At 36.6% G+C, this 16,934-nt stretch overlaps 1 protein-coding gene across 1 annotated transcript in view; it reads right to left on the bottom strand.

Annotated features, from left to right (window-relative positions):
- Nucleotides 1–16,934, bottom strand: part of LRP2 (LDL receptor related protein 2) — a 255,109-nt gene that overhangs the window by 24,703 nt on the left and 213,472 nt on the right. Inside the window, exons 63-68 of the mRNA XM_044669095.1 lie at nucleotides 9,433–9,564; nucleotides 8,540–8,671; nucleotides 6,009–6,152; nucleotides 4,582–4,747; nucleotides 3,104–3,232; nucleotides 37–254 (exon numbers count right to left, since the gene is read on the bottom strand). Coding sequence (XP_044525030.1) covers nucleotides 37–254; nucleotides 3,104–3,232; nucleotides 4,582–4,747; nucleotides 6,009–6,152; nucleotides 8,540–8,671; nucleotides 9,433–9,564 — 921 coding nt within the window. The remainder of the gene's footprint in view (nucleotides 1–36; nucleotides 255–3,103; nucleotides 3,233–4,581; nucleotides 4,748–6,008; nucleotides 6,153–8,539; nucleotides 8,672–9,432; nucleotides 9,565–16,934) is intronic.

The raw sequence follows: 16,934 nt of genomic DNA, 5'->3' as shown, positions 1-16,934 counted from the left end.
CAAAAGCAAATTAAATTCGAGATTATTACTAACCACCACTTGAAACAAGTCTCCTGTCAGTCCCATCATGTTTCATGGACTCAATAATGTTCTCTTTGGAATCACTCCAGTAGATCCGGTCATTGTTCAAATAATCAATGGAAAGGCCAGTTGGCCAGCCAAGGTCATCAGAAATCAGAGTTTGCCGTTGTTGCCCATCCATCCAGGCGCATTCTATCTTAGGCTGACTTCCCCAGTCAGTCCAGTACATAAACCTACAACAGAGGTTTTCTCATTTTTAGAATTTTATCTTAGGAAATAGGTTTTCCCCTGAAGGCAAAATAAAACAAACCCAGAGGGAAACAGCATTTTCCAGGTGATATATATTAACCTATATGTTTTATACTTCATAAAAGATGAGGAGAAAGGGAATAGCAATGCTATCACCCATGAAAATTCTGCCTTGATACCTAGTCTCAGAGGAATTTACCAGACTTCCTTCATAGAAATAGCCTGGCCTCTTCTAACAGGTAGAAATGTGGGGAGAGGACGGGAATTAAGGCCAGAACAAAATTCAGAACTTGTTCAAATGCCACTTGGGGAGCATTTTTCCCCAGATAGTTTAAAACCAACATATTTAACTAATCATGGAGACAGAGAATGGGAAATTATGGCTACAAAAACATAGTAGAGGGCACTGCCCAGCCATGCCCAGGGACACTGGGGGCAGAGGGAGGGTGACTCTCTCCTTCCCAGGCCCTAGTCCATGGCACTACATTTTTCTCTACCATTGATTTTTCTCTCTTTCTCTAGCCTTCTACAGCAAAATATCATACAATTTGGTATTTATTAACTTTCCATGTATGGTTCTCTATTGTTTCGTAAATGTGTGCTCCTGGTTTCTGAAAATAACAAGAATTCCATCATGCGATTCTTTTTTATCTCCTAAAGTCCTCAAACACACTATTGAAATGCCAGATGACTAAAGCAACTAGGTAGTTTTAGTAGATAAAGTGATAGACTCAAAAAGTCCTGAGTTAGAATCCTGCCTCAAAAATTTGCTAGTTTTGTAGCCCTGGGCAAGTCTACTAACCCTTACTTTTGTGCTCTAAAATGAAAGGGTCAGACTCAATAGCTCCTAAGATCTCTTTCAGCTCTAAATCTATGATCCTATGAGCAACTCAAAAAAATGATGAAATCATGAAGGTGCAGGAGGTCTTAAAAGTCATTTAACTAAACCTTCTGCCTTTTGGTAGAAATACAGATAAGTCATCTAAGAGAAATAAGAATCAGGTTGGTTCTATGAAAACTCAGAGTAGAACCTCAGTATGAGTGGCTGAGAATAATTACAGATCTGTGTAGATCTATGATTTCACTGGCATGAAGAACTCCTGGGAGAGGAAATTCCTCTCTCAGTTCAGACTGGCATTTTCACAGCAATATAAAGCCCAAGAAGGTCACCCAGAGAGCTAAGAGATGAAGTGACTTGCTCAGTGTCACATAGTATGCAGCTGAAGTAAGATTTGAACTCGGATATTCCTAAGTTTGAGGCCAACAGTCTCTACTATACCATGCTACTCATATAAGAGCATAATACATGGACAAATTTACAGGAGTAATCTACTTATTCCCTACTGAAGCCTTATTCTAATAGTCCGTTGCAAAAATCGAGATGACCTTGGGTTCTGAAAAGCTATTCCAGATGAATAAAAGCTCTGGCAGGAAAGGCTATGAGTATAAACCTGGCAATGGACAGTTTATTGTTTGTTTTCCAAGAACTGGCTTGGGTAATCATACATTTTCCTCTTAATAAGACCAACCACCAAGAGATGAATTTTTTAAGCCTTAGCAACCCATAAGTTACCATGTACTGAGGCATAGTAGGATGATGGAATATTTTAGTAGGACAAGTAGCCACACAGATGAAACTATAAATCTCTTGGAATACTGAAATATTCATTAGACTATATATAATTCTAGTGAATTCTTCCTCACTCTCCACAACAAGTATAATAATTAACTTATTCAAAAATTCTAAAACAGTCTCTCTTAAAGTGAGGTCCATGGAGAGATTTCAAGGGTTCCATGAACTTGCATAGGAAAAAAATACAACTTTATTTTTAATAAACCTGAAATTGAAACTTAGCATTTCCATCCTTTATTTAAAAGCATTTTGAGAAAGGGTCCACAGCCTTCACCAAATTAATGGAAGGGTCCATGATCCACAAAAAATTAAGTATCCCTGTACTAAAATAATGAAAAGGAAAAAAAGGTATGCCAGATCAAAGTCCCATCAAAGCAGAAGGCTCTATAAATAATTTCAAAGTTCAAAGCACTGCCTACTAGAATTTTTTTTAGAAAACACATTAGTTCACTTCACACACACACACACACACACACACACACACACACACACACACACACTATGGAAAGGACCTAGGCAGGTTTTCTAGTGGGGGGAAAGAAAAGAAAGGAATAAGTATTTAAGTACCTAGTACACACCAACCACTATGCTAAGCACTTTTTAAAAATTATCTTATTCAGTTCTCAAAATAGCCCTGGGTTGCTGTCTACTTGTTCTTCAATCATGCCTGACTCTTTGTGACCCTATTTGGGGTTTTCTTGGCAAAGATACAAGAGTGGTTTGCCATTTCCTTCTCCAGCTCATTAGAGATAAAGAACTGAGGCAAAGAGGGTTAAGTGACTTGCCCAGGGCCATGTAAGTAAGTATCTGAGGTCAGATTTGAACTCAGGAAAATGAGACTTTTTGACTTCAGGTCCAATGCTACATTCTATCTACCATGCCACCTAGCTGCCCAACAACCCTAGGAGTACTAATACTATCCCCATCCTACAGGTGCAGAAACTTGGGCAGACAGAGGTTAAATGACTTACTCAGGGTCACATAGCTAGGAAGTATCTGAAACCAGATTAGAACTCAAGTCTTCCTGTCTCCAAGCCCAGTGCTCTATCCACTGTGCTAATCTAGCTTCCTCTATATCCACCACTAGCACCCCAATAATAACAGTAATTTCTCTCTTGAGGAAAAAATGAATCCCTCATTTCTTTTTTATGACATTGCAAACAACAGAAGGAGTCCTTGTTGAGGTCCTTGAAGACTTACCCCAGTTTTGGATTCACAACAACTGCAGCTGGTTGATCCAGTTGGGTGAAAATAAGCCACTTTCTGTATCTTCCATCCAACTTGGCCACCTCTATTCGATTGGTGCTAGCATCAGACCAATAAATGTGCCTAAATTGGAGTAAAGAAAGTCAAACTACAAAAAAAGCTAGAAATTCCACATCAAAAGTAGACATTGTAAAATGAGCTCAATTAGTATAAGGAATATTTTTGTATAAAGGACCTGGGGGACCTGATAATCTAAGAAAGGAACTCTTCCACTCATTAGCAATATCTAGCCTTTGAGAAGCTGAATGTCTCCCCTCCTACCTCTTTCAGGGTCATAGTATTATTTGGGTTCAATAGGAACTTGGAATATAGAAAACTCATCAGCTCAGATGAAAAAGATTTTTAAAAATAATCTACAGTATAGGCTCAGCAAGGTCCTGATATTCTATTACTTAGCATGTCTAAGTCTTAACAATTTCAGTTCCAACCTAACAAAGAAGAGAGTAAGACTTCAATTAAGAAGAGAACTCTACCATCCCCTAATTGGCAGAAAGAAATGTCAAATTCAAAGGAGCCTGGGTCTTCAGGCTCTGGATTCTGATAACAAATCTCAAAGGTTTTGTCCTTTGGCAAGAGATTCTGAAACAAGTAGTCCAGTATAAAGTCTTATTTTAGCAAGAACAGTGGGGAGCTAATTAATATCTTCAGAGATGAACCTGCCTTCTGGGAACACCAGATGGGTTTGCTAAAAGGTGAAAATTAATTTATACTGCAAATGACTCACCATTCTCCAGGAGCTTTGAAAGTCCCAAAGCTCCATCTCCTCAAGCATCTTTCCATGAAGAGTTCCTTTCCAGGAATGTGGATGTCTCTATGAGTACTCAAACTATGCTCCTAATATGATTGCTTCTCCCCGAGTTTTACCCTAATCCAAGCATCATCTTTGAACTTGAGCTAAATAACTATCAGTTTAATATGTTATGAGTCAATTGAATAATTATACTACTTATGGCTCCTATTCAGAGACCATCTCCAACCCTGTGGACTCTAGAGATTCAGGGAATTTGGAGGATGAGGAACAGACATTTAATGTGACTTCTGCAAAGATTCCCATCCTCCTGCACCACCTCCCAAAAAAAGAGTCAATTGCAGAAGCAAGATTCAGAACTAGAGTTCTTTGATGCCCTGCCTATGCTTGGAAGTCATTTCTTACTAAAGTCAGGATTCAGATAGCACCTCCACAATTATAATTGATATAAAGAAAAGAAAAATGTCTAAACTTAGTCAAAATTTCTGATGGAACTGTGAAAGTGAGGCCCAAATCTATAATGCTAAATAACATTGTTACATAGTGAAATTGATTTTTGAAACCCATAATTAATTATGTTTTCATATCTTATTTGGTAGATACTTCCAATTGGATAACTCCAATGGGAGGGGATCCCTAAGATTCAAGAACCATACTCACTTACCTTCCAACCCAATCCACTGCTATTCCATCAGGGCGTACAATATATTTCAGATTCAGGTCAACTTCCTTCACAGGATTATTCCCACTGCTGTCAAAGGTGGGGATATAGGCACGTTTGATGGAACCAAAAACAGAGCCCTGGCCTAAAACAGTATAATAAATAACACCTGCAGAGATAAAAAAAACAGAAGCCAATTTTACACTGGGGACAAGTACAATTAGAGATGTGGCGATCTGGTCAAGGGAAATATCAGTTCGTTGATGATTCATTAATATTGTTCATTTAACTTTATTGTCACAATCCAAAGCCCATTTGTGTATGTGTGTGTGTGTGTATGTGTGTGTGTGTGTGTGTGTGTGTGTGTGTGTGTGTGTGTGTGTGTGTGTGTGTGTAAACCTACTCTAATGCCTCATTATAATATGGAAGTGAGCTAATACTTTCACAATCTATGCTGACAAAATGCAGAATTAAATGACATAAAATATATAAAGTGCTTTGTAAACTTTATTATGAATTTTCTTTTCAAAGGCAGTGAAGTGGCACAGTGAAATGAGTTGTAAGCCTGGAGTCAGGAATATATGAGTTCAACTTTTGCCTCAGATACTTAATAGTAACTCTGATCAAGTTAATTAACTGCTATCAACCTCAGTTGTCTCATCATTTCAGTGTGGAAGACTGAAGAAGAGTCAAATGTAGTCCTGTAGAAATAAATTCATTGGGACTTGACATAGCTACTTGTTGATTTAGTTGTAGTTCTTAATAATTCTTTTTTTTTTTTTTTTGGAGAAGCAGCATGATATAAACAAAAGAGCATTAGCTCCAAATCTGAATTCAAATCCTACTTCTGCTACTTGCTAGGTATGTAACCATAGGCAAAGTCAACTCACTTCTTGGTTCCTCATCTGAAAAAGTAACAAAATTAAGCCTTTAAGGTCCCTTCTAGCTCTCAGTCAATGATCCAAGGATGAAAACACAATTGAAAAGTCATTATGAAGAGCAGAGCAAAGCTTGCTGGCCAAATTCATCTGGTTATGAGGGGTTGTTGTTGTTGTTGTTGTTGTTGTTTTGTTTTGTTTTGTTTCAGTGATGTCTGACTCTTTGGGACCCCATTGGGGGTTTTCTTAGGAGAGATACTGGAGTGATTTGCCATTTACTTCTCTAACTCATTTTATAAAATGAAGAAACGGAGGCAAACAGGATTAAGTGACTTGACATAAGGGTTACATAGCAAATAAGTGTCTAAAGTCAGATTTGAACTCGTCTTCTGGACTTCCTACTATGCCACCTAGCTGCTCCATGAGCCCTAACCCTTCCACAAATAAAACGTGGTTTATTCATATTAAGGGGGGAAAGCTTCTAAACAAGTTCACTAGCTAACAAAATTCGTTTTGTTAGTACTTAAAACAAATATAAAAGTTTATACTCACTGAGGCCAATGCCCTCAGGATCCCAATCATAATCAATTGCCTGGATGTGCTCCTGATTGTCAAGGTAATCAGAGTACTGCTCTGATGAGAGATTATATTTCCGAATTCGAACATTGTCTGGCAGGAGTAGTATGGGAGGGTTGCCTGTAAACAAATGAAAAAGTTACTTTTATCTATATGCCTTTTACTTCTGCCTTTTTTGGAATTGTGGATAAGTGATAGGAAAATTCCCAAATATCTAAGTCTATACATGCACTTGAAACACCTTTGATCAGTAAATTAACAAATTTTGATAATCAATTGGCCATTTATTCTATCAAGATGAATTTTCTCATTTCTATTTTGGGAAGAAAGTCTGAGTATCAACTTCAACTAAACCTTCAGGACACATTGATTAAGAGTGTGCTATGTGGAAATCACCATAGGAAGGAAGAAACCAAGCTTGGGGAAGATATGGTTCCTGGCCTTAAGAAGCTGTTAGGAGTTATGATGTATGAATGTCCATAAAATAAATTGATACATGATAGGTTTGTTTACAAGAAGTTTAGAAACCTACAGCTCTGTGAGGTCCTAGGAAGGAAAAATCATTAATGATTGGGAAAACTAGGGAAAGTTTTGTGGAGGTGGCATTTAGCTAGATTTGAACAACTGGCAAGATTCCAGCAGGTAAAAATAGAAATGAGGAGGGCAAGGATTGCTATGGGAAAAGGTACAGAGGGAGGAAGAGTTTCATCGCAGGATGTCTTTGGGGTAGTCCAGTTTGGCTATAGTACATACATGGAAGAGGGGAGTAGTGTGAGATGAGGCTGGAAAGGTAGGGTGGTACGAGGTTGAGGGATGCCAGGGTTTCTATTTGCCTACTTTATCTATTGTTCAGTCTTAGAACTAACTCAAAGGGCTGGATTAAGATGGAATTTTTCCCTATTAGCCAGCCCTTCAATGACTTTCTTTTTTTTCCACTTAATTTTCTCCTTATTCTCTGGCACTGATTCAGTCAAGACTGTGAGCAAAAGGTCATAGGAGAGAAACAAAACATTCATAACCTTAATAGAAGTTTACTAGAAACTCCTTATTGTCTTTATTTTATTGACAGGTTTTTCATTATTTTTTAAACAAGTAATCATTACTTTGATCCAATTCAGCTTCTACTTAATGAGAAAAGATAGTTTGTCTTTGATATTTTTTTAACCTAAAGTATTTCACACTCTGAAGTGCAATGTATAGGATTTTCTGATTTAATTTCTATTTTAAATTTCTAATTTAATTTCTTATTTATTGTGCAGCTCTTTTTAGTATTTATATTTCAAATCCAATTTACCTAACTTTTGGGAACTTGTTTCATATTGCCTTAGCCCTTCTACATCTCAGTTTCTTTATCTGTAAAAAGAAGGAATTAGACTGATCTAAATGACCTCCCTTCTGGCTCTAATAAAGTATGGCACTCTATAAACTGATTCTTTCTCTCTAGACTGTATGTTTTTATGTGAATATAGTAATTTCTTCCAATCCTTTCAGCTTCAAACTAGTTAAACAAATTTTCAGTGTGCTGCTTAATTGTCAGACCAAACTTTCAAAGTGCCCTTACTCCACTTTCATGCCTGAAATGTTCAATTGCAATGTTTAAGTATGCAAATCAAATGCATGTTTTAATGTATTCATTTGCATGCCAAAATTGAACGGTTAAAATTTTCATTTTAACCACTAACCACTTGACATGCAAATTAAAAATGCTCTTCTCCTAGCAATCCCCCTTGAGCCACTAGCATATGTCCCAAATCTAAATAGATAGAGCCATAAAAACTTGTACACAAAATTGGCTTGTATAGATTTAGACTAGAGTATTGGAAATTTGACCTGCTATGTACCACTTCTATTCATTCCATTCTGTCACTTCTAATGCCCTACCATTATTTCTGCTTTTTTCCAGTTCATATCTCTTAATTTTATGAGCTAAATTCCTATTTATTTGGAGACAGATTTTTCTGGTGCTGACATTAACCTAAGATGTAGAACTAATGATTGAAGCCATAAATGAGCCAGGCCCCTTCTGTCTGTGATCGTTAGTCCATAGACAATAAAAAAGTAATCTGTCAACAAAGTGTCCTTGATTTGCCCTGATTTAATGGGTCTGTTTTCTGAGACATCTTAAGTTACACTGCCTAAAACCTTGATTCAGTGGAGCTGGGAGTTTGATGGCTTCATTAATTTCCTTTTGCTGACAACTATGACATAAGCAGATTTTTGTTGTTGAGCAACTTGGAGGGAGCTATCCAATCCACATATCTTTTCTTGAAAAAGATACTTATCAAGATGGTCAGGAGGCAAGCTCTGGGACAAGTAGGACATGACTGTCATTATTTGAATTCCAACAAGTTTTAATATTTTTTAAGGCAAGGGAAGAGGGTGATGAATGAAAAAGAACACACTATGGCCCTTAAAAGGATTCTCCTTCAGTGATGAGTGTATTCATTTCCCTCCTGCCCCTAAGGTTGATTTTTCACTGATGACATCCCAATATCATCTAAGCGTACCATCAGCTGCACATTGTTTTCCCTCGTGGTCACCCACAGACCTGAATCCATCAGCACAGACACATTCATAACTTCCTTTGGAGTTTTTGCAGTCCTGGGGACAGACCCCAAATTGCTCACACTCGTTGATATCTGGAGACGAAACAAAAGCAAAAATGCATTTTCGAATCTATTCCCTAGAGACTTGCCTCTGTTCAAATTCACATTTGTCACTGGTAAAGATCAAGGAAGATACAAATGAAAGAAATAGCCAACAAACAGAGAAAGGGAACCCTAAAGAAACACAATAAGTTCAGCCAAGAAAAAGATAAAGGACTCAAAGATGAGGTTAACTTTCCATTTCAGAAAAGCAGCTACAACTTTTTTTTTCCTCATCAAGAGGATCATTTTCCCCTTTGCTAATACAGTTTTTCAGCTCCAAGGATCTACTATTTAATCTCTAAATGATAAATTCTTGAGTTTCAATTCCTCAATAGAATGCTTTCACATATCTCTACTTAAAACATACCATGGAGACAGGAACATTAAAACCTACTGGCCAGAGTTGCTGAAACTATATTTAGTTCTTATCACTTTTAGTAAGTTGTATTCTTATCACATATTTTGGAATTGATTCATGATGAAAAGAAAAAAGATGACTACAGTTAAGATTTTAGAACTCATAAGCAAGCCATATGATTCTTGGCTATGGTCCCTAGACCATATTAGTCCCAAACACCTGAGAAGACAAGCCTTACCCAGGTCAGACAATAGTGCTAATCTTTGTTCATTCTTAAACATAAAAACCATAGACGTAATCCTACAAAGGGACTCCGGTGGTTCAGCATCAAGGTGTCTCACGAAGAGATAACTGAAGGATTTAAAAAACATAATTCAAAAGAAATCTACTTTACCAACACAGGAGTTTCTGTCCACTGAACTAGCACTGTACCCTGGCCTACAGGAACAGATGAAGCCCCCTTCTTTTAGATGGGTACAATTATGTTCACAGATATTTTCATCACAGGTCCTTTCTGCTCCTGGGTCTGAAAAAATAAGATAAGATCATGAAGAAAAACAGTATAAATTGAAGAAACAATCAATTCAAATCGTATAAAAAATATTCCTTCATCTGTTCTCCTTGGCAATGATATCATAGAAAAAGCTATTTTTCTTTATAAATTTATGGAGGAAAAATGCTTCTGTGATTTATTTTTTTAAAATTGAGTTCTTCCAATCTTGTTAAACCTGGAAGTACAAGAGCTACTATTAACAGAGAGGTCCCATAATAATGGGCACAGGAGTTTTGACCTGCTCTGTTTCTTACCTGGGCTAGTTTGACCCTCACTAGACAACCAGATGCTTATGGAAAAAAAAACAGTGCAGACACCCAATTGCCTTAACCCATTGCAACTTGGAATTCCTGAGCTCAAGACAACTACTCCTGTCCATTTCCCTATAGCAGGGATTACAACTATGTGCTGCCCTGCCCAATTATTTTAAATTTCTGATGGATAATTCTACTCTTTTGTTGTTTTTAAGTCATGTCTAATTCTTTGTGACCCCATTTAGGGTTTTCTTGGCAAAGATAATAGAGTAGTTTGGCATTTCCTTCTCTAGCTCATTTTACAGATCAGGAAACTAAAGCAAATAAAAGTAGTGACTTACCCAAGGTCACACAATTAGTAAGTGTCTGAGGCCAGATTTGAACTAACGAAGATGAGTTTTCCTGAGTCCAGGTTCAGCATCTATCCACTGTACCATTAGCTTCCCAAAAATATTATAGAATCTATGATTTTGTTGCCTAGAGAATTCCATAAGTCAAGGCACATCATAATATGCTATGAATACCTAATTTAGTTTAAGGTTCACTTCATGTTACCTCCTACATGAAGCTTTTTCTGATTTTCCAAGATATTATTGCTTCTTTCCACACATCAACCCTCTCTCCAAATACCTATACACACACCATATCTTATATCTATTTTTGAATTCACCTATATTCTTTGTGTATAAGTTATATCTCATCCCTAGATTATAAGCTCCTTGAGGGCAGGGAATTCCATCATTTTTTGGATTTGTGCCCCCAGTGTCTAGCACAGTGCTTTGTGTGAATAAGCATTTACTCTAAATAAATTGAAAGACATGAAATAAAATTTTATTAAATGAAATTAATTATAGGTACATGTAGGTATACTTAACCATGCATGTACATATGTGAAACAGACTAAGAAAATCCATCAGACAATCACTATCCTCTATACTTGGATGGTGATAGATGGAAGTATTATTATGAGACCTTTCTCATAATAAAAGGTGTATTCTAAACAGGTGACAAGATTGTACTTATTTTATAAAAATCCAGATTCTTCTCTGCTTTGTGAGGTCCCTGTGAGCCCCAGCAGGAAGCTGCCTTTGCTCTCAACTCACTTCTTCCTCCTGTCCTTTTTGGATATTTCCAGCCTAAAATTCCCTTTGCCCATCTTTGCTTAGAAACTTCCATGCCTCACACTTTTTTCTCCAGGGTTTCCTAAGGCCATCCCTAGTTTCTTCCTGCCTCTAACAACAGAAATGGGAAATTAGTGAGATGAGCTAAAGGAGGAACCTATCTCCTCTCTATAAAATACATGGCCTTGCAAAAACATGACTGAACTGGCCTTGTGTAGAAAAGAAGGGCACAAGCACTTATGAAGTGCCTGCTATGTACCAGGCCATGTGCTAAGCACTCTACTAATATTATCTCACTTAATCCTCACAAGAGCCTGGGAGGTATACACTATCATGATTCCCATTTTTCTCAGTTAAGGAAACTGAGGCAAATTGCCCAGGTCACATACCTTGTCCAAGGTAAGTATTTGAGTATGGATTTGAACTCAGGTCTTTCCACAACTGAGTTTTTTTTTTTAAACTGATTTCAGACTCAAAAGAAGAAAATGGCAAACTGCTCCAGTATTGTTGCCAAACTCAAAATGGGGTCCCAAAGAGTGGGACATGATTGAAATGACTGAAGAACAACAAGTTCCTGACTACAGGCCCATACACTGTGCCATCTTGCAGACAGGCATCAACTAGGAAAATAGTATCAAATCCATAGATAGCTTCTTTGAAGGACCATAGCTGGCCTCCATCCTTCTTCCAGTAAGTGCCTCAAGATCATTGCTCACAAATCACATTCTTCTACCACAATAATCACTGAAATCTGCTTCTATCCTTTGTCCTCTACTGATGGAGTGTCCTTTTTTCCTGAGTATCCTTTGAACTGAACCCCTTTTCCCATGGCCTGGTTCCTCCATGTCTTTGCTTCCAGTTGTCACACTTTTAGGCCTTTGGTCTTTCCTTGCATGAACTAAAAAATTCTAAGAACTGTTCATTTATGAACCACTGGTCTGCTGTTGTGAAACTTTCTCCAAGTCCAAAAAGTAATATTGACTAATTTAAGTGAGTTTTTCTGTTTTGTTTTGTTTTTTAATATATCTAAATACCATGTCTATTCAAATCCATTAAAGAGCACATTTCCCAAATCAAGTATAGGGATACAAGTAAATTATAATTTAAGAAAGAAAGAATGACTTTTACCAAGTATTTTGGAGCACTAAAAATATTATCCCAGTATAACAATCTCCCAAATATCAATTCCACCAGGAACTGCTTTCTTTCTCTACAGATCATCAGTGCTAAAATTTTTTCATGTCTTTTTAAATTTTAAAATATTAAATTTAAAAATATTAAAGAACATTAGACAAAGTATTTCCAAATGCCCCAGTGATCATTTTAAACAGAAAAGAAATGGGACGCAGGGAGTGAGCAGGGCAAATTATAAATTCACATAAAAAGCAAATAAATTTAACAAAAACAAAAAAGGATGTTTTAATCTACCCACATGACGGTATTTAGAAATAAAGATTTCACTTTATACCCAAATTATTGGTCCATATAATAATCACTAGGACTAAATTCTATAGTATTACATCTTTACCACTTGAAATGGCCTCAATTCTCATGATTATATGGGTAAGGATTCTTCTATCTTCTGAAACATATTATAGTTCCTCTTTATTTTAGTAGATAATTTCACAAGTTGCTCTACCAACAATGTTTCTAAATTGATCCTTGGACTCTAGATCCATAGTTTACTGCTAGATATATCCTCAAAGCCTTTCCATCTTAATAAGACCGGCCAGAGCTTATGATCCACTGGTATAACCTTTGAAAATCCAGGGTCTCCTTCATGCCATAATGAGACTTTACAAGAAGTCTCTACATCTCAAATAGAAATGGTTCCCTTGCACTGTATGTTGACTTAGAAAATCACAAGTTAATATTGTATTATATTTTTATTTATTTTGTTAAATATTTCCCCAATACATTTTAATCTGGTTAGCTGCACTCAGGAATGTTGTAGGCTGATACAGCCAGTAGGTCTCATATTTGTTCTACACCACAGGGCACTGGACTTGAGAGTTAAAAGGGCTCAAGTAAAAATTCTGCCTCAAAAAGGTACTACTAGATCGCTGATCCTGGGCAATTTAATTAACATACCTATGCTTCAGTTTCTTCATCTGTAACAAGTGGGAGTTAGACGTGAAGGCCTCTAAGGTACCTTCTAACTTTCAATTTATAATCCTACGATTCTATGATATACCAGCATATTAATAGAGGAGAAGAAATGTGGCCTTAATTCCCATACTCTTTTGGGTGCTACCTATTTTCTGTATGCCAGTTTTAATTAAATGCTATTAAAAAAGCACTGTGATTAATTTCAAGAAGCTAAATTAGCATGGGCAAATGAAAGAGAAACCAATTTTTATCTCAGTCTTAAACTTGGAAAGATTTCAAACACCTGCTATCTTTTGCATCGCTCTGTCAACATCAGAGGCAGAATCTGACAGTGGGGCAGCTTTGGTAACCCAACTTATCTCAGATTTATATTTCCCTAAAGTCAACAGGTTATATCATTTCATAATACTGCAAGGAAAAATATGTCAATGTATTGCACATAGTTTTAATCCATGGTAAAGATCACGAGGAAATAATCTGGCCCCACCAGAATAAGTTATAAAAGTCCACAAAATTAATCAATCAGTCAACAAAGTATGTATTAAGCACCTACTATGTGCTAGGCGTCTGGGATATAATTACATATTGAAGCAATACCTATTCTACCTTCTCTGACAGATTCCCCCTCTATCATCCTCACATTCTCACTGATCTTCAATCACTCTTGTCTTCTCTACTACCTACAAATATTCCTGTCTCCACACCTGCAAAAAACTTAATCCTATTTGATCATACCATTTCCATTAACTATTTTTCCATATTCTCTTCCCTTTTGAACTAAACTTGAGGTTATCTGTCATAGTCAGATAGCCACTTCCTTTCCTTTTCTCTCTTTTTAGTGCTCTATAGTCAGGCTTCTGACCTCATCATTCACCAGGAACTACTTTCTCTAATGCTACTAATAATCTAATTGCCAAATCAAATGATCTTTTCTCAGTTCTCATCCTTCTTAACATCTCGGCAGCCTTTGGCATTATGGATCACTCTTGTCTTTGATGCTCTCTTCTCTCTTAAGTTTTCATGATATTACCCCTTTCTTTGTTCTCCCCTAACTCTCTGATCACTCCTTCTCAGTCTTCTTTGCTGGATCTTTATCTAATTCATACCCTTTAACCCTGAGAGTACCACAGGGCTCTGTCCTGGGCCCCTTTTCTCTTCTTCCTCTTTTAATATCTCACTTGGTGATCTCATAAGCCACCATGGATTCACTTAGCTCTATTCTAGTGATTCTCAAACCAACTTATCCAGTGCTAACTTCTCTGCTGATCTCCAGTTTTCTAGCTCCAACTGTCTATTTGATCTTTTGAACTGGATCTCCCATAGACATCTTAAATCCAAGATGTCTGAAATGGAATTCATTACCTTTCCTCATAAATCCTTCCCAAATTTTCCAATTAATATTGAGAGTACTGCCATCTTTCCAGTCACCCAGGTTCATAATTTAAGTGCCACCTGCAATTCCTCACTCTCTTTCAACATTATAATAAATATAATACAACATAACAGAATATATTATAGCATAATATAATTAATATAGTTAACATAATATATACATATATCTTACATGTCTGAAATGATTCAGTCACAACAACATTTGCCAGGCATTGTGCTAAATACTGGGGATACAATTTTTTTAAAAAAAGGAAAGTCCCTGCCCTCAAGGTTCTCACTTTCTTTCAACCTCGACTCCACCCCCCACCCCCAGCATATCCAATATATTACCACAGCCTGACAATTTTACCTTTTTAACATCTATTGCATACATCCCCTTGTCTCCTCTGACATTGCCACTACCCTGGTGCAGGTCTTCATCGTCTCATGCTTAAATTATTGTCTGTCTGCCACAAATCTCTTCCTACTTCAGTTCAACCTCCATTCAGCTATCAAAGTGAGCTTCCTAAATCATAGATCTGACCATGATTCACCAATTCCCCCAATCCCTCATCCCACTCTATCATCAACTCAATAAACTCCAGTGGCTTTCTATCACTTCTAGCATCAAACTTTACATCCTCTGTTCCAAAATCCTTTATAACCTAACCCCTTTCCATACCTTTCAGGTCTTTCTATACCTTACACTCCCACAGGTACTATTCAGTTCAATAATCTTGGCCTCCTTACTGCTGTTTCTCCAACAAGATACTCCAACCCTAGATTCTAGGTGTTTTTACTGACTGTCCTCCCATGCCTAGAATTCCCTCCATTCTCATTTATACCTCCTAAATTCCTTTAAAAGCCTCAGCTAAAAATACTTTCTAGATGTAGTTTTTCCCAATCCTCCTTAATTTGAATGATAAAACAGCAATAATCATTATAAAGTCAGATATGTTAATATTTCTACAAATTTCACAGAAATGTCATTATTTCTACAAATTTCACACTAAGGTAAAACTTCTCCCATGAGCACCTGTGCTATTTTGTTGTTTTTTTTTTTAAACATAAACCTTAACGTTCAATCTTAGAATCAATATTATGTAACATTTCCAAAATAGAAGAATAATAAGGGTGAGGGAATGGGGGTTAAGTGAAGTGCCCAGGGTCACACAGCTAGGAAGTATCTGAGGGCATGTTTAAACTCAAGAATATGAATCTTCCTATTTCCAAGCCCCGTCCTCTATCCGTTATGCCACCTAACTGCCCTAATTTTGATTTGGGAGAATTTACTCTTAAGGTGACAAGACATAAAGATGGAGATTCCCTGTAGGCAGTTGGAAATTTAGTTCTGTAATTCTGAAGATAACTGATTCAGGAATAGAGTGCTTAGAGATCACTGGAGCTACAATGAATCTATAAAGTTATCTAGTTCAACTTCCTCATCCTCCAAATGAGGAAATGGAGATCCAGGAAAGTCAAGTGATTTGCCAAAGGTTACACAATGAGTAAATGACAGTCAAAATAAAACTCAATTCTCTGACTCCAGTTTTAGCTCGCTTTCCACATAACCTCTACTGGTAATAGTCGAAGGCTATGGAAGTAAATTAAATTACCATAGGAAAAACTTAGAGAAAAGAAAAAGTAGTCAAAGACAGAGCCTAGTGAAACACTCACATTAAAGGATTGGGAAGATGATATGGAGCTAGCAAAGGAAATGAAGGAGTGGGAAAAGGATAGGAAAGTAGAATTTCTGAAGCCATGGGAGGAAAAAATATTTAGTAAGAATAAGAGATTAAAGAGGCTGAGGACTAAAAAGGGACCACTGGATTTAGTTTTTGGAGGCCATTGGTGAGCTTTAAGAGTTATATTTCAGTGGAGTGGGAAGGGGCAGAGGCCAAATTGCAAGGGGACAAGAAGAAAATAAGTAGTAGGGAAATAAAGGCATTAGGTATTAAAAAAAAACTTTTAAAAAGTTTAGCAGAAGAAAGATATAGATACATTTACCTATGTCAATATAAATATGTGTATATATTATTTATTTTTATCAATTATTTACATATATTTGCAAATATATATAAATACATATATTTATATTAACATAGATGAATGTATCCATGTACATTTATATATATATATGTATATATATATATATATATATGATTTGACAAATATATATATTTCTCAAATCATGCTTTTTCTAGTGTGGAGTGGAAAAGGGAGAGACGGAGACAACCTCAAAACTTTAACAAAAATATTAAGTACATTTTTTTAATATTTTAAAGAAAATTTAGCAGTAAAATTAAAAGAGAAAGGCAGGATAATAACTCAATGGAGTAGAAGGGTAAAAAGGAAAGTTTATGGTTTGAGCATGAGAGCAAGAGAGAGAAATTAAAAGATACATGAGAAAGAGGAAGCAATGACCAGAACAAAGTCCTAGAGAAAGAAGGAAAGGAGCAAAATCAAGAGTGCAAGGAGATAACATCAT

This window comes from Gracilinanus agilis, chromosome 3, assembly GCF_016433145.1.
Source record: "Gracilinanus agilis isolate LMUSP501 chromosome 3, AgileGrace, whole genome shotgun sequence".
NCBI classification, from domain to species: Eukaryota; Metazoa; Chordata; class Mammalia; order Didelphimorphia; family Didelphidae; genus Gracilinanus; species Gracilinanus agilis.
This window is presented reverse-complemented; position numbering and strand designations above follow the sequence as displayed.